This window comes from Amphibalanus amphitrite, unplaced genomic scaffold (assembly GCF_019059575.1).
Source record: "Amphibalanus amphitrite isolate SeventyFive unplaced genomic scaffold, NRLGWU_Aamphi_draft 000136F_arrow, whole genome shotgun sequence".
Lineage (NCBI taxonomy): Eukaryota > Metazoa > Arthropoda > Thecostraca > Balanomorpha > Balanidae > Amphibalanus > Amphibalanus amphitrite.
The window spans coordinates 624209-646715 of record NW_024881631.1 but is presented as its reverse complement, the minus strand read 5'-3'; the positions used below and the strand labels follow the sequence as shown (position 1 = coordinate 646715).

At 53.4% G+C, this 22507-nt stretch overlaps 3 protein-coding genes across 4 annotated transcripts; 1 reads left to right on the top strand and 2 right to left on the bottom strand.

Moving 5' to 3' along the window:
* Window positions 1–524: 524 nt before the first annotated feature.
* On the bottom strand, window positions 525–7245 carry LOC122382291 (lysosomal acid phosphatase-like). The gene is made up of 2 exons (XM_043367454.1): window positions 6843–7245; window positions 525–3382 (listed from the first exon to the last, which is right to left on the bottom strand). The coding sequence occupies exon 2, from the start codon at window positions 3343–3345 to the stop codon at window positions 2074–2076; it is 1272 nt and encodes a 423-aa protein (XP_043223389.1). The 5' UTR covers window positions 3346–3382; window positions 6843–7245; the 3' UTR covers window positions 525–2073.
* Window positions 7246–11340: 4095 nt separating this feature from the next.
* LOC122382290 (transcription factor E2F7-like) lies at window positions 11341–16498 on the top strand. Of its 2 annotated transcripts, XM_043367452.1 has the most exons (6): window positions 11341–11510; window positions 11814–12024; window positions 12380–12499; window positions 12816–13378; window positions 14115–14262; window positions 14602–16498. In XM_043367452.1, exons 1-6 carry the CDS (start codon window positions 11370–11372, stop codon window positions 14736–14738), a joined length of 1320 nt encoding a protein of 439 aa, XP_043223387.1. In that variant the 5' UTR covers window positions 11341–11369; the 3' UTR covers window positions 14739–16498. The 2 variants fall into 2 exon arrangements, with proteins under 2 accessions (XP_043223387.1, XP_043223388.1); XM_043367453.1 differs by lacking the exon at window positions 14115–14262.
* A 416-nt stretch (window positions 16499–16914) lies between these two features.
* LOC122382289 (39S ribosomal protein L21, mitochondrial-like) lies at window positions 16915–21203 on the bottom strand. Its single transcript, XM_043367451.1, has 6 exons — window positions 21151–21203; window positions 18640–18739; window positions 18116–18298; window positions 17659–17822; window positions 17234–17390; window positions 16915–17062 (listed from the first exon to the last, which is right to left on the bottom strand). Exons 1-6 carry the CDS (start codon window positions 21151–21153, stop codon window positions 16992–16994), a joined length of 678 nt encoding a protein of 225 aa, XP_043223386.1. The 5' UTR covers window positions 21154–21203; the 3' UTR covers window positions 16915–16991.
* Window positions 21204–22507: the final 1304 nt, after the last annotated feature.

Below are 22507 nucleotides of genomic sequence, written 5' to 3'. Positions count from 1 at the left end.
TTTCAGAGATATCGAACTTCCTTTTGAATGAATAACACTTCATGCCTGAAGTCCTCTCGTTATAAGATTCTCAGGTTGAAATTTACAGTAAATAAATCATAATATAGATTTACGTTCACCACAACCTTATTTTTTTTTCCTACAACGGGACAAAGGAAGACTCAGCCGACTACAGCGGGACAATGGGTTTCAGCCGGCTCCAGCGGGACAAAGTCGGACTCAGATGGTGGGACAAAGTGGAATTCAGCCGGTCCCAGCGGGACACAATGGGATTCGCCCGGTCCCAGCGGGACACAATGGGACTCCGTCACTCGTAAGGTCCCAGCGGGACTTAGTGGGACTCAGTCGACTACTGCGGGACATAGTGGGACTCAGCGGGTTTAGCGGGACAATTACAGCCACGGAACGTTTCAGCGTTCGCAGTTCGCTAGGCTAAGTTTTCATGGAATCGTAAGCAAATTCGCTTATGTAAAAACAAAGTCCCTGACTGAACCTGACTGATCTTCTGACCGGACAAGAAACTATTTGATGTGGTTCCCGAACTCAGGAACCTTTATTTGCCACAAAACACTCAACAGTCGCCCAGATCAGTCTCACGGAGACTGGAGAGCCAGGCGGCACCGGCATTCCCACTAATTCCTATAGAGTCCAAAATAAAACGTTGAAACAGCAGTATGTGCCAGCATGTAGCTGGATGCTCGTTATAAAACACGTGGCTGTACGGTTGGGCACCACAATAGTCAGCCCCGCTTTTGCTACCGTAGTGGTGGCGCACGTACATACATATTATTCACTGGTTACAGATCGGCATTTGATCGTGATTGGCTATCAGGGTTCAGCAGCTGGACCGAGACAATCAGAGTTGCACACTTCTCTGATTTAACCCTACGAATGATACGCAATCCCCGCGCGATAAAGCACAGTGACAATGTAAATAAGGACAAATTACGGCCTGCAGCATCCATATAGCGCATACACATACATTACAAATATACCTATATGCAATTTATATGAAAGTGAGCTACCTGCTGAATCTACTGGTCTAGATAAAATGGCCTTTTCAAACACATCTGGAACAATTATACACATTGCAGAACTCAAGCAGCAACGGATAACTGGTCCGACAAAGCTCAATCGCTACGCACGACGATGGAAATCCCAAGCAGTGAAATGTCACCGAAATGAAGTCGGGTGGTGTTTTCATAGGACACAACTGCCGTGTAAGCTTATTTAATCAAAGGTTTTCGTGAAATCATTTACAATCGTTCGTTTCGGTTATAGCTCAAATTCAAAAGCTGCTAAATTCAACAGGGCGTCCATCTTGCATTTGACGAAAAATGTCTAGCAGATAACAAAATTGATAGTTGAGCTTCAGATAGTTGAGGTGTAAAATGTGAGCTATTTGAGCGAAATGCGCATAAACATAAGACGGAATGTGTTCAAGGAATTATCCACATCGGAGTAACGAGCGAGTTCAAAAAGCCAAGATGAGGCGAAATCGTGATGCCCGGGATGTGTTATGGAATTGGGCTCCTTTCAGCACGGGACACAATAAAACATCCTGGGCGCAGATGTCCGTGTGGCGTCAAATACCACCCCCGGGTATGGGCATCGTTCAGTTCACAGCACGCGCATAACACAGATACAGCAGGCACCCAAAGACATCTATCACCCAAAGACCGCTGGCCATCAGCAGAACCTACTCCCACATGGCTGGCACGCTCACCGACCGGGAATGCGGTTGGACTCAGTTCACCAAGGTAAGGAACAACAGCATGCTGCCCAGGACGCTACCAGCAAAGTAGAATAGCGTTCCTCCTGTCCTCAAATTTGTCAGCAAGGCTATGACCATTAAATGTAAAATACACCAACTGGCTATCATCCCCTTCAATAAAATGTGACCCTGCTAGATTACGCTTACATCTGGACTTGTGAACGACTCGCCATCTCTTACTCACGCTCCACGGCCTTAGAGGAGGACGAAGTCGGGGCTGACCGTTTTTAGCAGCCCCCGTCGCGGCCCGCCGTCAGCCGCCGCCTTCTCCCGGCTCTCCGTCGGCTCCCGGTCGGCGTTCAGTTGGTGCTCAGCGCCGAGTAGTGAAACTGCTCGTCCCGGCGCCGGCGGCAGTAGAGCACCAGCGCGGCCACCAGCAGCACCAGCAGCAGGCCGCACACCAGCACGGCGGCCACGATCAGCGCCGGCGGCGAGGGCGGCGCCGGAGTCGGCGGCGGCGACACGGCGCACTCGGCCGCCGCGTCGGCCGGCCGGACGGCGGCCGTCAGGTCGCGGAACGCCTCCCACGGACAGCGGTCGGCGCAGCCGGGCAGCCGCAGCCGGTAGGGCTCCGCGGTCGTGTCGTTCCGGTAGAACATCTCCACGAAGAAGGCGCCCGACGCGTCGCGGTGCAGCTCGACGATGACGCAGCTGGCCAGCGGCGGCGCGATGCCGTTGTAGACGCCCAGCGCGCCGAGCAGCGCGGCCACGGTGAAGTCGTGCGCCGAGTACATGAACAGCTGCCGGCCGAGCGGCTGCAGCGAGCCGGCCGCCGCCGCCGCCATGTGCTCGGTCATGTCGGCCAGCAGCACGCCGCCGCCCAGCCGTCGCATCTCGGCCGTGTGGCTGAAGAGCTGGAAGGCCAGGTCGCTGATGGGGCGCAGCAGCTCCGGGTAGACGGTGCGGTTGAAGGCGGGCAGTCGGCGGCGCGCCCACTCGGGGATGGCCAGCCCGTGCCGGTCGTCGATCCACAGCGTGTCGTACAGGCCCGACAGACCCTCCACGTCGTTCAGCATCACGCCCACGCTGTGGAGGTACTTGTACAGCGGCGCGTACTTCCGGTCCACCTTGCGCACGTACTCGGACGAGTCGAGCTCCTTGCGCGCCTGCCGGTAACGCTCGCAGGCGTCGATGAAGCGCAGCTTGTAGTCGTCGGTGCTGGGCCGCGTGTGGACGGGGATCGGCTGCCAGGCCAGGTCGGGGTTCCACTTGTCGCGGCCCTGCGGCGGGTAGAGGGCGGCCAGGTTCACCTGGGCCGACATCAGCGTCCGGTCCACGTCCGACGACTCCACCTGCGTGTGGTTGGTGTGGTAGAGGGGGCTGAGGAAGCCGGCGTAGCGGCGCCGCAGGTAGGCGCCCAGCTCGTACTGATTGTTTTTGCCCTCGTTGGTGAGCTGGCCGGGCCCCTGCCACCAGTGGTCAGCGTTCGTGTCGTTCGGGTACGAGTAGATGGGCGTGCGCGCGCCGTGGCGGTACAGCACCTGCACCAGCTGCAGTGTGGTGGCGTTCTGTGCCGTCACACCGCCGCCGGCCGTCGCCAGCGCACACACCAATATCAGAGTCACGCGCATCGTCCGGATAGCGCTGGAATGTGACGGTTCTTGGTCCCTGGGAACACCAGAGAGCCGCCCGGGTTAATGTTACAAAATATGTAGCGACATAATAAAGGAAATGTAGCGATTATCAACGATGTCACGGAGGTGTTTCATGCAAGTAATCACAACTTCCTGCTGTTTTTTTTTTTTTAATAACGGCTGATGTGCGATGTCAATTGGAAGAACATGTCTGAAATTTCCCCCGCGTTCGATGTTTCTCGGTCGACGAAGATTCTACGTCGTCCGGCCAATCCCGTCCAAGGTCAGCGGGGGCTCGGCTGCGTTTATGGAACGTGATTGGCCGGACGGCGTAGAATCTTCGTCGTCCGAGAGACATCGAACGCGGGGTTCATCTTTGGCGGCGCGCTCAAGTCATGTGACGACTTTTTTCTTTCGGCACTCACTGGACACTATAAGGGTGGATTGAAGAGCTACTGCTGAACTCCTGATTCCGCTGCGACCAGTGTCACCAATGAACTGCCTGCGTTACCAACACGACGGCCTTCCACTGCCAATAGTCATTCTACACAATAAACTGTTTGCTTCGGTAATGCCACGTTTAAATGACGGTTCTATTGTGTGCACGTATTTTTTCGGAGTCGACATGGCATGACACTCCCGGACAATGGCATATCACACATCATCGTTTTGAAGCTGGAATCTTGATGCGGTAACAAGCGAAGTGTAGTGGCGACTGAGGTACGTACTCATGACCAGTTCATCCAACAGGACCGGTTCCGGCCTTTGTCCTCGTTCGCCCCGCGACACCGCGCGACAGGGGCGCTCCCGTCCCGTTCTGAGGAAAACCAGACGGGAAAACGGGCACGGTGCCCCGACTCCCAGAAAACTAGGTCACCGAGGCTGTGAGTAACCCGCGCTGGTCATTGTTGTGAGTCAATGAGGAGTTGTTACGCCACGTTAGGAATTTCCAGCCTCAGTCACCTGTCGACAGCGGCGCTATGGATGCTGCTTGCGCCGAGCGATCTCCGTCAGCCGGTGCCCGTACACCTCCCCCATCCCGCACCCATCCGTACACCTCCCCCATCCCGCACCCATCCGTACACCTCCCCCATCCCGCACCCATCCGTACACCTCCCCCATCCCGCACCCATCCGTACACCTCCCCCATCCCGCACCCATCCGTACACCTCCCCCATCCCGCACCCATCCGTACACCTCCCCCATCCCGCACCCATCCGTACACCTCCCCCTTCCCGCACCCATCCGTACACCTCCCCCATCCTGCACCCATCCGTACACCTCCCCCATCCCGCACCCATCCGTACACCTCCCCCATCCTGCACCCGTCCGTACACCTCCCCCTTCCCGCACCCATCCGTACACCTCCCCCATCCTGCACCCATCCGTACACCTCCCCCATCCCGCACCCATCCGTACACCTCCCCCATCCTGCACCCATCCGTACACCTCCCCCATCCCGCACCCATCCGTACACCTCCCCCATCCCGCACCCATCCGTACACCTCCCCCATCCTGCACCCATCCGTACACCTCCCCCATCCCGCACCCATCCGTACACCTCCCCCATCCTGCACCCGTCCGTACACCTCCCCCTTCCCGCACCCGTCCGTACACCTCCCCGTGCTGCACCCGCCCGTACACCTCCCCATCTTACACTCGTCCGTACACCTTCCCCGTCTTACACCCATTAGCACGCCTCCCCGTCCTGCTACTGTCCGTATACCTCACCCGTGCTGCACCCGTGTCCGCACACCTCCCCGTCCTGCCCCGACCGCGGAACTGCCCCGTCTTATACCTACTCGTCCGTACACCTCCCCGTCCCCGTCCAGCTCTGTCCGGCCTATTCCTCTCTGTGACACTCACCGGCGACTGCCACCCGGCCGTGGAACTAACCAACTGAAGGTTCTCTCGCTATACCTACGCGCTGTCATTTTGAAATGTTGGATAGCTCTGATCTTTGCCCCCTGTCTCCAGATAGCGATACGGCCGGCACTCGAAAGCTTCACCTATCAGTCGTCTGACTGGAACTGGAACAAACACTGCCTGCCAGCCTGGACCGTACCGTACCGTACCGGCTACAACTGATTGACTATCAGTTCGCCGGCATCGGCCATCTCCAATCTCCATCCTATGATAGCACAAAGGGAGGGGGCATGACCCCACGGCGTCTGGCGTCAATTGACACGGAGCAATTCACTTTTTGTTGGGTAGCTTCATCGCTCCTGCCAAGCATTGGACTATTCCCGATGCATGCGAGTGACCCCTTATGCACGTCCCATGCACAAAACAAAGAGATCTCAGTTTTGTGACACTTAAAATAACTCAGGTTTTTACTGGGCCGATCATGCTTAACTTGTTATCATGACATAAAGGTAGGCATTCACTGGGCAATGCATATTGCATAAGCATCCATGTGTCACGATTAGTGTGCTTTGGCATGGGCTCACATGCAACGGTCACTTTCAGATTTTAAGAACGGCTGGTCTGATAACGCTCAAATTTGGTACCTATCTACATGTTTAGGGGTTCGCAAGTAGGGTACCATGCAAAAGTTAGCTGGGACCCAGTGCACAGGTGCAGGATGTCACGTATCGCCGGTAAAGCTGGCGTCACTGTCAGCAGTAGGTAGCTTGGTACAGGTTGTAGATTAGTAGGTAAGGTTAGGTCAGATTCGATGATATTTTTACTCTAACTTCATCTGGACATTTACTAATTCAAATTACTGGTTAGCGGCGATGGTGACGTCAACTTTACTGACACAGGGAGGGAAAAGCTGGTGGGTAAACTCCCTCATTTTAAGGCTGAGTCTATTGTGCCCCTATTTGATGCACTGCCTTAGATCGGTTGGTAGGGTGCGATGCACAAGCCAGTAAGGTACCAGTTGGAACTGAGTTACCCCCTCTCTTCATCTTCAGCAAATGCAAGGCTTTGTTCCCCCAAGCAGCATCTAACTGGTTATCGATTTAAACGAAATAGTTCACTTTTAACATGGCGTTTTGAACTGGAATAGCAGTTCCATAGGAGCTGAGACAAGCACAAATCAGGAGCTTTTATGGCCCAACGATCACCCTAAGCAAAGATATTCCATTTCTCCACCCGAAAAAAGGTGCCTTGCTGAGAAATGTGCGCCTTGCAGGGGTCATTTTCCTCTTTGAAAACTGAATCGTTCCTTCTGTATTAAAATATAGAAAATAACATTTAGAAAGAAAGGCTTTATTTTATTTACTAATTTTATTTACTGTACTGATCATTTTGAGCATAAAAAAATCATAAATCAATTGCAAAAAAACTTATTTTGTGAAGGTGAACCTTTTAAATGTATCATACCAAATGATGACCTCCAATGAATTACAATTAAAGTGAGTGAATTGAGCTGCCAGGATAAAAATGAAACCTAAAAGGAGAACGCGGATCGCAATCTGAAAATCAAGTGCTGTAGTTACCGTTTTTGATTACCTATATTTTAGCAGAAACACATGCAACACACTCACCTGGGATAATTGTCGCTCGGTTATTCAAGGCTGAAGGTTGAAGAACTATTTATAAAGTAAAACCGTAAACCTAATCAATCGTTTTCGGTTTCCAGCTGGGTTTATATGGCCTTGTCATGGATTAGGAATACTTCATCCATGGCCTTGAGCTGGGGAATATTCGGTGTTATATCTTTATCTGAGCGTTGTTCTTGTTTGCAGCAACAGCACAATAAATCTGACGTCACACATCAAAGGCTTCCTCTTTCGGTGTAATTATGCTATCATGAAAGAAAATGTTAGTTTACTGTTACTGTTAATTGATGAAGGAACAAAAATTGTGTCAAGTGCTAACGTAAATCCTTATATATTGGTCTGATAAAAGTAAAATCACCTTTCGTTGCCATGAGTACCTGTTTAGCCTGTTTTTGCAACAGATCATTTTAAATACAATACACTAAAGTGATTGGAGCAATTGCGCAGGGGATGTATCAAAGAAAGTTTATAGACATTTTCCATAATTTTGATTAGAGTGTAATGCATTTAAAATATTTGATATAGGAGGTAAAAAAAAACTTTGAGTAGCATATAAATAGAGCATCAATACGCATAAAACATCATTGACTTGTTTCCGAATTCTGAAAAAATTCATAATGAATAGTTCCGGTATTCTGTCGTCACCAGCGCGCTGGTTTGAAAAAACATGAGCGTCCCCGCCAAATTCTGATAATAATTTTGGAACTGGCGTGTGCTGTGAGTGTTGGCTTCATTTCAGGATCCTGCATCAAAATGTTTTTCAATGCAAACTAAATAGCAAAATTTCTACCTTTATTCAGATAGGACCAATTCTGTGTTAAATGCTAGGATGAAGTCAAAGTGGATTTCCCTTCTGTACCATTTCAGTTTGAGTTAGTTTCAACAATAGTTTCAAGTTCAATTGGTTTTAGGTGTAAAATCCATTTTCTTTACAAGTAAAATGACATCAGCATGCACTTCAAAAATTATATGCAATGGATGCGCATTGCCTGATCTGATCAGGCGATTGACCTCTGACAGCTGACCTAGGCAATTTGTTGATTTATGTGGCTTTCTGCAATAATTTTCTGTTTCATCCTAATCCAAAACAAGGGACTTGCTCTAAAGCTCTGACAAATAAAGTTAGGCATGATATAGTCTTTGTGATGACATCATGATCAATGCAAGTCAATTGAGATGGGCATAATTGCATTGTAGAATTGAATTGAATTACCATATTGTGAAGCTAGTGTTGTTATTTTTTTATCATGATGTAGAACTCTCATTACATGGCCTACACTTTGCTCTAACCCTTGCACCTTCAACTTGTGCCCTAACCATGTTGATCAAATGAGTAGGTACCTTCAGCTTGTTTGAATCATATTCTTGGAAATGCAGCCTGAAAATGCTAGTGGCTGCAGTGAAATATTATAGTAGGTATTCTTAGATATTGCTGAGTGACTCTTCCACTCCACATGCTTACCTGATTTTGATGTTTCTTTTGTTCCAGCATTCCTGTTTTATTCTACATCCATGAAACTAGCATGGATACACTGCTGAGTGTCTCCTTGTCATTGTTGGGTAAGTGCATTACATTTTAGACATGCACTCTTTTGTAAACATTTTTCTTGAGCCTATTTACCAGTATATATGCTTGTTTTAATTCAACTTGAAATGTAAGAAGCACATGTGCTGCAATGTTCCTTACCCAAATGAGGCAACAATGTTAATAGTGCTCACCTTTTTTTTTAAATATAATTTTTGGTGCCCGACCTGGGCTTTTGTCGTTAGTAGCACACATTCATACTGGGTTAGTACACTATATACACGGCAGTGATACGGATCGTTTTCGGCACACGCTACGCGGGACAGCCTTGACCGCACGCTTCCTGTCACGTGCCCCAGGTGGCACCGCACTGGTGCGCACGCTGGGGCTATCCCGATTTCTCGGGCCCGGCAGGTCAGAGGGCTGCTCCGGGACATGAAGCGAGGCCGTGCCCTCGGGACATGTCACCGGACCGAAGGATCTGTTTAAAGGCGGATCAGGCCCGTGTACCTGCGGCCGGGGGCGCTGGCTGGCACAGCGGTAATCCCCACGACCGAGCGAACACTCCCCAGTTACTGCCATCTCCTGGGTAGGAGCCGGCCGAAGAAAACGCTGCCAGAGGTCAGCTTTGATCCAAGGGCCTCCCACACCAAACGTGAACGCATTTGCCAACTGCGCCACAAGGGTGGTTAATAGTGCTCACCTTTATGCTCTCTCTCTCTCTCTCTCTCTCTCTCTCTCTCTCTCTCTCTCTCTCTCTCTCTCTCTCTCTCTCTCTCTCTCTCTCTCTCTCTCTCTCTCTCTCTCTCTCTCTCTCTCTCTCTCTCTCTCTCTCTCTCTCTCTCTCTCTCTCTCTCTCTCTCTCTCTCTCTCTCTCTCTCTCTCTCTCTCTCTCTCTCTCTCTCTCTCTCTCTCTCTCTCTCTCTCTCTCTCTCTCTCTCTCTCTCTCTCTCTCTCTCTCTCTCTCTCTCTCTCTCTCTCTCTCTCTCTCTCTCTCTCTCTCTCTCTCTCTCTCTCTCTCTCTCTCTCTCTCTCTCTCTCTCTCTCTCTCTCTCTCTCTCTCTCTCTCTCTCTCTCTCTCTCTCTCTCTCTCTCTCTCTCTCTCTCTCTCTCTCTCTCTCTCTCTCTCTCTCTCTCTCTCTCTCTCTCTCTCTCTCTCTCTCTCTCTCTCTCTCTCTCTCTCTCTCTCTCTCTCTCTCTCTCTCTCTCTCTCTCTCTCTCTCTCTCTCTCTCTCTCTCTCTCTCTCTCTCTCTCTCTCTCTCTCTCTCTCTCTCTCTCTCTCTCTCTCTCTCTCTCTCTCTCTCTCTCTCTCTCTCTCTCTCTCTCTCTCTCTCTCTCTCTCTCTCTCTCTCTCTCTCTCTCTCTCTCTCTCTCTCTCTCTCTCTCTCTCTCTCTCTCTCTCTCTCTCTCTCTCTCTCTCTCTCTCTCTCTCTCTCTCTCTCTCTCTCTCTCTCTCTCTCTCTCTCTCTCTCTCTCTCTCTCTCTCTCTCTCTCTCTCTCTCTCTCTCTCTCTCTCTCTCTCTCTCTCTCTCTCTCTCTCTCTCTTTCTGCTATTTCCCCTCTGCCCATCTCTCACCCCTCCATACTGTTGTACCTTTCCATTGATGCAAATGGTTCTCATACCTGCAGGCCAGGCGGCCGGCGGTCCTCCCAAGACGCCGCCGCCGCCGCCCCGGCCACCTCTGGGCAACCTGACCAACGTGTGCGCCACACCCGACTCGGCGGGCGCGCCGGCCGAGCGGCGCCGGCACGGCGAGCGCCGCCGCTCCGAGACGCTCACCGACGACACGCCGGCCACGCCCATGACCAACCTGAAGCTGCTCACCAACATCGCCGCCTCGCAGCCGGGCGGCACGCGCAAGACGCTGTTTGCCAGCGGCGCGCCGGCCGAGGAGCCGCCCTCAGGCCGGCGCGGCCCGCCGCCCAGCACCCCGCGCCGGGACGAGAACGCGCCGCCGCCGCCGGCGCCGGGCACGCCGGTGCAGTTGTACCACAGCGTGTTCGACACACCCGTCTCCGGGGACGCCGAGCGCGCCAAGGTGCGCTGGCGGCGGCGCGCCAGCGACGTGCTGCCGCTGGGCGCGTGCGCGCGCTCCCCGCCGCCGCCCGCCGCCGGCTTCACCGTGGCCAAGTCGCGCAAGGACAAATCGCTCTCGGTGCTCTGTTTTAGGTAATCCGAACGCCAGCGGGGTGTGGATGAAAATAGCTGTTCACTGGTCAGCAAAACCTTTTGTGTTTATCATATTGTATTTTATTGTGCTTTGCAAATTACTTTATCGATACTTTCGGTTGATTCGATTTTTACATGATTTTTTTTTTTGTGTCCCTACATTATGTTTTCGTTATTTTGTTTTTCAGGTTTTTAGAGCTTTATCCGCTCGATGTAGGCGATAAAGAAATGAGCCTTCCTCTTGATGAGACGGCTATCATACTTGGTACTGAAAGGAGGAGGATCTATGACATTGTCAATGTGCTGGAAAGCCTGCATTTCTCCGTGCGAGTAAGTTCGGCGCCGACTTAGAAGAAGTTTTTTCCCAAAAGGAATCATAAAAGCTGTTTGGATGCAAAGACAACCCAAACTAGATGCATGAAATTACGTTGAAGTGAAAGCGGATTAGAGACGTATTTTTGTCTTTTGTTGATATTGATCTGTCATTTCCCGAACATTTTGTTTGTTATGTTTTGTTGACACGACTTGAAAAAGTCACTGGCTTGTCATCCTTCCATTCCAATGCATCGACTATGAATGTGTCCCGCCGATTTCCGCCCGTCCCACCGTGTAATATGCTCTGTCTGCTCTGCTCAGGTGGAGAAGAACCGGTACGCGTGGATCGGCCAGCGGGACCTGCTGGACACGCTGGGTCGTCTGAAGGGGCTGGCCATCCACCTGGAGGTGCCGCAGCACCTGCGCGCCGCCCTACTGGCCGCCGACGGGCTGGCCTCGCCGGCCGGCGCGCCGCTGCGCCGCGGCGCCTCCGAGCCGGCCATGGCGGCCACGGCCAGCCCGGCGCCGCTGACGCCCTGCACGCCCGTCTCGGCGGACCGTCTGTCGGCGCTGGACCGCGGCGACCGCACCCTGGGCGTGCTCACACAGAAATTCGTCATGCTGCTGCTCGTCAGTGACCGGGTGAGAGTTCCCACCGGCAGGCCGTGGTCCGTCATCTGACCGCGAGTAGGCTATCTTTGCACAATCGTGGCGCACGTTGGGAACAATATTTACGAAGATGGGTTCTGGCGACAACCGTGCTCTGCGCACCCGGATCTGTAATATTTCTACCCCGTCATGTCCGCGCTCCTGGGTTTCTCCGCTGCTCTTTGATGATGCTTACCTTAAATATAGGTAATTGTCCATCCGTCCACCACTGTCTGACAGTACTCAGTGTCGGTCTAGCTCACTGTTTCCGTTTTCTAACTGCGCCCCCGCCGCCAGCCGTACCTGAGTCAGGACGTGCTGGCGCGCGTGCTGCTCGGCCAGGACGGCCTCTCGCCGGACGGCCAGCACAAGGCCAAGGTGCGCCGCCTGTACGACATCGCCAACATCCTGCAGAGCGTCGGCCTGGTCGGCAAGGACGTCAGCACCGGCCGGCGGCCCGTCTTCACCTACACGGGGCCCAACGTCGAGCCCATCGACGTCGACCCCGGTAGGCGGGAGGAAGGGAAGGGGCGGGGCGGGTGAGGTTAGGGGCGGGGAGGATAAGATTAGGGGCAGAGAGAACAAGTTGCGTGTTCAAAGGGAAGGCTGGCGACGGATGAAGAGTATTTGGATGAGTGTTAGGAACAGAATATGAGAGTTCACTAAGAGAAGGAAACAAGGGGAACGTCGGATAGAATAAGATGCTGGATGGAGCGAATTCTAGGCGGCAGGAGCGGCCGGGGAAGCGGTGGTATATTAACGGTTGTGTAATGCTCACCGGCTACGGTTTGCAGTGTATGTACCTGCCGTGAAGTTCTGCGCGCTCTGCTCACGACTGACCCCTGCCTTCCCTCCGCCCACAGCCACGCAGCGGTCCCGCCACTCGCTGATCCAGGGTCTGACGCCGCTCTCCAGCCGGATAGTACCCGCTCCGATACTGGCGGGCCGCCGCGGCGCCGGCACCCCGCGCTCGGCCACAGCCAGTGAGTTCAGACGCACACTGCACAGTTACACTAAACAGCTTTACTGGGGTGGTCTTTTCAGGCACCCCACTCGCGCCGTCAGTGAGTAGAGGCGCGGCCCCTCCGGTTTCCCTGACCACAATAAGTACCGCTGTCACGGCCCCTTCACTGCCGCCATCAGTGGCGGCGTTCCGTGTCCGAGTCAGACTCCTGGCCCGTTGCCCGTCTGTTGGGCGTTGACACACCAGGCCCCTCGTGCTCCCAGTTCTGATACCTGCCCCGGCTGTAGTTCTCGGCGGTTCTGACTCGAGCTCTGACCCGCCCGCTGTGCCCGCAGCGCCGCGGTCCGGGCAGACTCCGGCCGCCACCCCGGAGGGCACTCCGCGCGGCGCCGGAGCCGGCCTGTGTCGGCCCGCCTCTCTGGACGACATCTGCCGGGTGACGGCGCTCGAGCGGCACCGGCTGTTCGAGCAGGACGTCGACGCCAGCCGCGGCAAGAGCGTGCTGAAGCGGCGGCTGGCCGAGGTGCAGCGCGCCCAGGCGGAGGTGAAGCGCGCCCGGCCGGCGCCGGCCGCCGTCCAGCGGCAGCTCTCGCCGGCTCAGCACAGCCAGCTCAGCGGGCTCGGCATCAAACGCATCCTGATCCGGGCCGGCGACGGCACCAGCCAGGAGATCTGTGTCCGCGAGGCGGCGCCGGCCGGCCGCGGCGACGGCCCGGCGCCGGTCGGCAGCCGGCTGGAGGCGGCCCTGCGCGGCGCCTGGCTAACGGCCGGGCCGGCGGCCACCCCGCGGCCCCCGCGAGCGCCGCCCGCACAGAACAACAAACAGATGGTGGTGGCGTACCAGCTGGTGCCCGTGGTGCGGACGGTGACGGCGGCCACACCCGAGAACGGACCCCAGGTCAGTCAGAGGGGGAGAACCGCACCTGGGATAGTGGGGGTAGGGCTGGACCCCGGGGCAGTTGAGGGAGGGATAAAGATGGCCTGCTCTGGTGTCCCGGCACTCTGGGAGCCAAGTGTCGTCACCACATCTACTGGCGGCGCTGGCACTCGTGCCTAAAAATTCGACAGCGATTGCTAATCCGTGCAGTCCTGCCTAGATTCCCGACCGTCATATGCCTGCTTATACTATCCGCTATCCAGTCGATAATTAGAGCCTGTCATTCGCTGCCTCTGTGACCTTGACCATATGCCGTCATATGCCTGCTCTGCCCAGTTTATAAGAGCCTGTCATTTGCTGCACGGCAATCTTTATTGGCCAGCCTGTGCCCTTTGCCCCGTACTCCGTGCCCGGAGTGATCGATCCCGCCAATTTAACTCTGCCTCTACTTGATATGCTCTGTGACCTGACACAGTCTTTGAACGACCTCTCTGACCGTGTGACTGACATGAGCCGACCCACTGACCCCTCCGTGTGACCTGAACCGGTCCACAGACCCCTCTGTGCCTGTGTTGTGACCTAAGACGCCTGTGACCTGACCTTTCTGAGCCGGTCTGCTGACCCCCGTGACCTACCTGAGCCGGTCCGCTGTCCCAGTGATCTGACCTGACCTGAGCCGGTCCGCTGTCCCCTGTGACATGACCTGAGCCGGTCCGCTGTCCTCGTGACGTACCTGACCTGAGCCGGTCCGCCGCAGACGCCTCTCCCGCTCCTGTACGACGAGCAGACGGTCCTGCAGCTGCCGGAGGGCGCCGGTCTGGAGCCGGCCGGCCTGGTACCCACCGCTGTGCCCACGGCCACCCCGGAGAGCCTGCTGACGCCCGGCACCATGAACCTTGTCCGCGGTCGGTGACCCGCCACCCTTAGTCCTTTGCTGAGTCCAGCTTGGGGTCCATCCATAATGGATACTTGTCTGTAGCCTTCGGTAATTTTGTTGGTATTTTTAGTAGTTTAATATAACTTTTATATCAGCATTTGAATTCATTTTAAGCATTTTGTACGATGTTTCTAGTTTTCAGTGATAAATTGTTTGTGATGCTGTTCAGTCTTTCAAAATCTGCCGTGACCGTCCCTTATCAGCAATCCCCATCCAGTGAGGCCGTGTAGTCCCGATTTATATATTTCTCCACCTCAGCTATTCCACCACTGACCGTGTCCGCCCGTCCATCCCGTCCCGTCCGCAGAAGCCGTCTCGTCCGGCACAATAAAGACGGTGTGCAACATGTCGCTGACGCCGGAGGAGCGGCCGGCCACTGCCGCCGGGGAGGCGGGCCGCTGCCGGCCGGCGCCGCGTGCCAGCCGCCGACTACAGATGGACTGAACGGGGGAAACGCCGTCATACAGGCGGTACCGCGCGCCAGTCGCCGACTCCAGATGGACTGAACGGAGGACACACCGTCATACAGGCGGCACCGCGCGCCAGACGCCGACTGCAGATGGGCTGAGTTGTTGGAGGAGGGAGGTACACCTGCGCCAGCCCCCGACTGCGGATGGACTGAACTAGGGGAGAGTTCGCTCACCGACGGCCCACACTAGCGGTCAGACTGCCAGCACACACTGCCAGTGACACTGTCAGACTGTCAGCACAGAGCGGACAGTCGGTCACACTGTCAGACTGTCAGCACAGAGCACAGAGCGGACAGTCGGTCACACAGCTGCCAGACTGCAGGACTATTAGCGACCAGAACAGACTGCCGAGCGAACTGCCGGTCACACTGCCAGCACTCAGCGAACCCTGCAGCTTACCAGGCTGTTGGTTACATCTCAACGACTAATTCATTAGGGACACAGAGAGGACTGCATCACGGGGATTCCTTCATCAAGCATGTTCGTCGATCATCAGAAAACGTGTTTAATGACTTCATAAGCGTAGCTCAGCGTTACTTGCTGGTGACATTCCTCTGGCTTCTGAGTGCTTACCGAGCAAGAGGCATGGCTGCTTTCGAAAGAGGTGTGTTTCATTTGGCACATGTCTCAGGTTCGTCTTTGAATTACTTGCGTAGATAATTTGTGACATTCGCATTGTATGTATGCCTTTTTAATTGGGGACATTCCTATTGATGTGTGCCTGCGTAAGACGGTTGCATAACTTGTGGCATCGGTTAGGCGGGCGTTAAATGTATGAGAAAAACAGCTGTTCGATTGTTAGACTGAAAACCTCGGCATTGCAGCATTGAGTCTCGTTAGGCGTAGAAGTAGTCTATGTTACCTATAAATCATTAACATTATGCTAAGCGTATCATGTTCTAATGTGGTGTTAATCATTGCTCAAACTCATCAACATCAGTATAGGTACACTGCGCCGCTTCGATAATTAGAAGCGCAGGTAATTGAGCTCAATCCGTTGACCGCGAATCTCGAACCACTGCCAACAGCAATCACTAATTGCGATCACTAATCACTCGAATAATAGTAGCACACAGTAGCAATGTTGTGATTGATTTAATTGACGTAATACCGAGCTGCAATGTGCTTAACGAAGATACGCTTTGCCGACGCTCACGTATTGTCCAGAAGTCTCGCTCATTTGTCATCGCTGTATCATTGCCGCCGAGTCATCCATAAACCATCGGGAACATACTCGGTTCTCCATTGACTCTCCCGTGGTCGGTCGGGGGAGGTCGGACCACCGTCGGCCCCGGCCGCCAGCCTGCCGATTGTCAGGTGTTTGGGTCGGCCATCACCCATACGGTTCAGCCGCTGTGACCAGCCGTTCGCCCACTGCCCAGTAGCGGGCGGTGGGCAGAATTTCAGAGTGCTTTTTCCAAAGAGGTCGGTTTTGGAGAGTGCAGGTGGGGTAGCGTAGTTTGGGAGTGTTTGTTTCGTACGGAGCCCGGTGTAGGAGTGTTTGTTGGGCGCAGAGGCCGGTTGTGGGTAGCGTTTGTAGTGTCTGTGCCGTGTCTGGCTGGGCCCCGGCGCCGCGCCGAGCAGCCGTTACCACATGAATGTGAGGCCGGCGGCCGCGGCAACCCGGGCCTGTGCGTATGGGTGAGCTGGTGTTTTGTAAGTCTTGCGACAATCCCTTATCCGAATGCTGCGTGTAGATAACTTGTCAATAAAGGTATTTGTTTTCTTGGCATAGTCCGCTTGTTTTGTCAGACGGGCGTGTTAGTGTTGGGACAAAGGCAAACAGGATCGTCATCGGGAATACTCAGCTTTACCGATTGTAATGATCCAGAGTGGGATAACTAGATTGAGGATTACATTGAATGACGATGATACGGTCGACGAGGATAAAAAAGAACATGGTACGCAATACGCGTAGCGCAAATGTGATTCAGTGAGGCCAACACGTTGAGAGTGAAGGTCGCACGTAAGGTTCCTTCCTTAGCCGCTGAAAATTGACGGATATGCCAGGTAAATAGTGTTCTTTCCCTAAATTGCCACCGGGATGGCTATTTATGGCGGCCTGCTGGCTGCCTCGGAATAACGAACTCTGCGTTACAATAAAATAAAGGGTCGTGATCGTTCAGTCAATCCGTCCCATACCAGCTGCATTTGTAAGATATCTACAATGTATTACACAACACAGCACCGTCAGTTCACACATCGATCAGTACACGGACTCTCGGACTCACGACTGGTCCACGGTTTTCTCCAGTCGAACACTGTTGATTCGCAGAGTCGTCAGCGGCATTCGGCAGACTGAAACCGAGAACGGCACGGCGTCAACGGCGGTTCGCAAACGATGAGAATCAACGGTGAATGCAGAATATGTCCCGATGTCTCACCCAAAGCAATGCCTTATTCAAGCAGTGATAAACAGTAAACACACCAATCCACAGCAGCCGGTAAATGTGCCCCTGCTTCACTCACAGTTGATGCGTCTGTAGTTTTTCCGCTTCTTTTTCCGGAAGATGGTTTTTGTGTGCGATAGTGACTTTTCGATGACAGTGGCCTCCACGGCGGCCATGCCCCGGTCGAGGACGGGCCGGCCGAGCAGGGTGAAGTCGGCACTGCCCACCAGGAGGACCTGTACCGTCAGACAGGGCGGGGGGTCAGAGCAGGTCCACAACTGAACACACAGTCGGCGATACCCCGCACGGCAGCAGCAGGGAGGACCTAAAGGACGCAAATGACAGTACCTAATTGAAAGGGACCGAGTCTCACTGAACCTTCAGAAATACGCAGTGTGTACTGTATATCGGTTGCCAACGCCCAGGCCCATTGACAGTCCTAGTATTTCGCCCCTGCTAGGTGCCGGCCGATCGGTAACCAGCCCACCGCCGCTGATATCTCACCTTTTCGAGCCTGAGCTGCTGTCCGAGGGAGGGCGGCCACTGGCCCTGCACCACCACCAGGTCGCCGTCCGTCACCTTGAACTGCTTGCCGTTGATGTGGACGACAGCGAACAGCCGGCCGGTGGAGCGGTCGGCGATCGACCGGTTCACCTGGCTCACCACGTCTGCAGGCGCAGAGCGCCGCGACAGGTCAGTGGCATTACACGGCCAGGCACGGTCATCAGCGGGCCAGGATCACATCCTCCCCGTCGCGTACAGTGATCTGTGCCCGAGTCACGGGGCCACACCATTATCGGGCGCGGAGATCGAAAAGTCAGGAGTCCAGGACCACAACGTAACAAGCGGGGCAGTCCCACAGATAGACATACCTTATATCCCAGTCAGCAAACTATTAACACATTTTCAATCAGATAAACTCTCCCCTGCGACTAGTATGCGTACACACAGCGTGGCTCACCTGCCGTGATTTTGTTTTCTGTCTCTGCCACCACCTCGTAGTCGGGCTGGACGTCCTGGTAGCTGGCGCTTCTGAACTGCGCGGCGCTGGTCCTCAGCGAGGCGACCAGTGACGGACAGGAGGACACTCCGGGAACTAGGCTCAGAGCACGGCAGCGCGAAAGGACGGATGCCGACCTTCCTGCTGGAGGTGGGACAGACCGAGTATCGGCAGTGCAATGAGACATTCCTTGTGGTTGACAGCAAATGAGTTTTGGTGCTGATGCTGCCTCTGTCCATTAAAGATATAACAAGTATAACCTATTCCCTTCAATCTGTCAATTACCCAAGACAAACAAAAACTCAGTGTGCATTGCAAATGCATTTGAACCGATGACTGGCAAAAGCTTATTTACATGACACGTTCATCTGCTAATGTACTTTTGGTAATAAAATCAAATTGTGTTGAAATATTAGTGATGCACTGTTATAAGCACAGGACCAAAGGGCAAAGGCTGAAATGCCTCATCACTCCTCCCTACTTACCACTGGAGGTGCCGCAGGTGGCAGATGTGATGTGGGATCGTACATGACCCAGCAAACTTGTGGCCAGCCTTCTCGGTAATGACATCATGCAGATATGTATCTGCGGGCAGGCAGACATTTGTCAGACATTTGCCAAACAAAACTATTGTATATTTCTGGGGAAAAAAACTTAGAAACATTAAAAGGCAAATGCTATTATGTTAAACTCTAATGTATACCGCCGAGCTATCAACAGGATTGACCATGACTCGTTTAATCAGCAGCTCGCTGATATGGACTGGAACCCAGTGTATGGCTGCGACACCACCGAACGTAAATGGAACGTTTTCTGTGAAACGTTCATAGGTCAATTGGACAATGTTGCGCCCCTCAGACGTGTTCGGAATAGGCAGGTGACCGCGCCGGCCGTGACAGCCGAGACCCAGCAGCTGTTGCAGTCCCGCCGGGCGGCTCTAGCTCGGGGCGATCGAGCCGAGTATAAGCGGGTGAACCGTCTGTGCCGCGCCGCCGTGCGAAACGATACCCGTGCGCGGTACGCCGGTGCTATCAGCCGCGGTGACCGAGGCGGGCTGTGGCGAGTGCTGCGGCCGGTGCTGGGCAGGAAACAGCAGAGCTGTGAGATACCGAGGATCACACCGAATGCTCTTAACAACTATTATGTTGCAGTCGGCCCTGCCACCGCAGCCAGTGTTCCTGCCGCTACAGCACGTGTGCCCATGTTACTCCCAAGAGTGCTGATGAGCGCGTTTAAGGTGCAGGCTACCGATTTGGACTCTCTGTACGCGATACTGCTTTCAATGAAACCTTCTATGTCAGCAGGCAGGGACGGTGTAAGCGTGCGTTTGCTGCAGCGTTATTTTCCCGGGATCAATGGGCCTGTTGGACGTTGTTAACTCCAGTCTCGCCACCGGTGATGTACCTCAGGAATGGAAGCACGCCTTAGTGACCCCTATTCCGAAGGGGAACAGGTCCCTCGAGCCGTCCGACACGCGCCCCATCTCCATGCTGCCGGCGATTATGAAATTAGTTGAACGTGTTGTGCAGAAACAGTTATTTGCTTACCTTGAAGAAAATTATTTGCTTTCGGACGCACAGTACGGCTACAGAAAACAACGCTCCACGGAAACGGCGCTTCACGCCATAACAGACCAGGCTCTTCAAGCAATGGACAACGGACATATTTGCATATTGGTACTTTTGGATCTTTCTAAATGTTTTGATGTGGTTCCGCACACAAAACTTCTCGAAAAGTTGTCGTTGTACGGCATCGAAATTTCATGGTTCAGAAACTATTTGGCTAACCACTCGCAGCAGGTTCAGATGAGGTGTGCGGACGGCTCCATCCTGCTGTCTGACAGCAAGGAGAACACCATCGGCGTGTACCAGGGCGGCGCCTTGAGCTGTGTATTGTAATGCTTTTCTCCAACGATCTGTGTCTGAGCGTACCCGAAGACGTCACCATAGTTCAGTACGCTAACGATACTCAGCTTATGGTAACTGGCAGGAAATGTGACTTACAATCGATGACTGCACGCATGGAGGACGCACTGGCTCGTGTCTATCTGTGGTTCTGCCACAACGGAATGAAGCTCAACGCTGCAAAGACGCAGATGCTTGTTATAGGAACTCCGGCGATGCTTCGAACCTTGCCACCAGTTATCCTGAACTTCTGCGCGACTACCATTACCGAGCCTGAGACTGTGAAAAACCTAGGAATCATTCTTGACCGCCACCTCAACTTTGTGCCGCATGTAGATGCCGTAACACGGAAAGGCACAGGCATGCTCACGGCGCTGATACACGCACGGCACGTGATACCGCGATCAGCCCTGAGGCAGATTGTCGGAGCGCTGGTCATGTCAGTGTTGCGGTATGGTTTATCGGTGTATGGATCGTGTGGGGAGACGCAGCTTTGTCGACTGCAGAAAGTGGTAAAGTTTTGTGCGCGTGTCGTATCCGGTCGGCGCGTCGCGATAATGTTGTGGCAGTCATTAAGGAGCTGAAGTGGTTGACTGCCAAACAGTTAGTAACGTATCACACTGTGAGCGCTGTAGAGCGCATCATCACGTCCGGACAGCCCGAATATCTCCGAGGTACACTTGGCCAGCGGGCTAGCCAGCGTCATAGACACGACACCAGGCACGCCTACTATTTTACACTCCCATCCATTCGTACGGAAGCAGGCCGCCGTAGGCTCTGCTACCGTGGCATAGCTCGTTTGAACGAGCTGGGAGTCGAGCCAGGTATTCTGTCATACCGCTATAAAGTCAAAAATGTGCTGCTAGCCACGCCACCGACATGAACGTATGTTGAACGAATGCATGTGCGTGAAAGAGTATGTATGCGCTTCATTGTTTGTATTTTCGGTTTTTCATTGACGTGAACATGTGAAAAGTCCCTCCTCAGAGTGGATCCTGTTTTAATACATCTGTATCTGTATCTGTATCTGTAAAAGCTCAAATAACTGCACAACACAACACACAGCAGGTTGGTAGGTGCCTGCAGACTGACCATAATCACCACGAACCCTGTGAGTTCATCAAGAAAATGTCCACCTAGCAGATCCCATTCCAGACAGTGCAACAGGATACAAAAACACAAATAGACATCCAGAAAACTAAAAAACATGCACGAGTTAATATAGATTAACTTTAACTAACTAACCCCGTGTTCAATGTCTTTCGGACCAAGAAAATTATACGCCGTCCAGCCAATCCCGTTCAAGATCAGTGGGGACTAGGCTGCAGCTATGGAACGTGATTGGTCGGAAGGCATAGAATCTTCGTCGTCCGAGAGACATCAAACTCTGTAAATTCAGAAAACTCTGTAAAACTCTGTAAGTATTACTATGTAAATTCAGATTAAACTTATAATAAAAAACTAAAACCATGTTTTGTCCTATCTATCCAGACTATCTTGAATCAAGTGATGTGTTAGGTATATGATAGTATCATAGTAAACATCAGACTCATTAGCGTCGCCACGGGGGGGGCAAGCGGGGCAGCTTGCCCCCCCAACCTCGGACCTGGCACCCCCTGAGATCGATACAGATCCGATGAGATTTTGGAGTCGGGAAAAAATGGGGGTACCTTTCTGAGAATGCCTGTGAGGTCAGACTCGGTTGGAGCGTGTAGTTCAAACCAGAGTCTGACTCGCAGTCGCCAAAATCTTCCAGACTCCGAGTCCAGACTCGGAAATGACAATGCTGTGATTCGTTCCATGTTCCTAGTTCGTTCTTTTTTACATTTTACAGCTGATTTTCATAAGTTTTGGAGTGCTGACACAATTTTCGTTCAAAGCGTGAAACGAAATCTTCGGGGCCTTTCTCAACTCTCGTCAAATGTCTGCGACAGGCTCAAGTACCGTACAAGTGTCGCAGGGCTCATGAGCTTGCAAAGGCTCCTAAGGAGCTCCACTGAGCCCTAAAGAAGCTTTCAGAGGGCCCAAACTGGCCTCTGAAAGTCCCACTGGCGTCAATGTTCTCTGAGGACCCATACAGGATCTTTGAGCCTTCAAACATTTCTGAGAACCTTAACTGGCCTCTGATAGTTCAGCCAAACTTTTGAGGCGACAGACTTTGCTAACCCCAAGCCGGCATCTGAGGGTTCACAGCTCACGTATCCCTCTGAGGTCGGCAACATATGTTTATTATTTCCCTACATAGGGTCCTTAGGGATTCGACACAGACCCCGAGGGTTCACACTGTTATCCGAGGGCTCCAGGCTCACCCTGGGCCTAGTCTCTAAGCGCCCGCCGGCCGCCGCCCACACTGGCTTCTGAGGGCCCCACCTTGGGCTCGGAAAGCCCCAAAGCACCACGTACACGTAAATATTTGAGGTGACTCACGCCGATCTCCGGGATCCTAAGC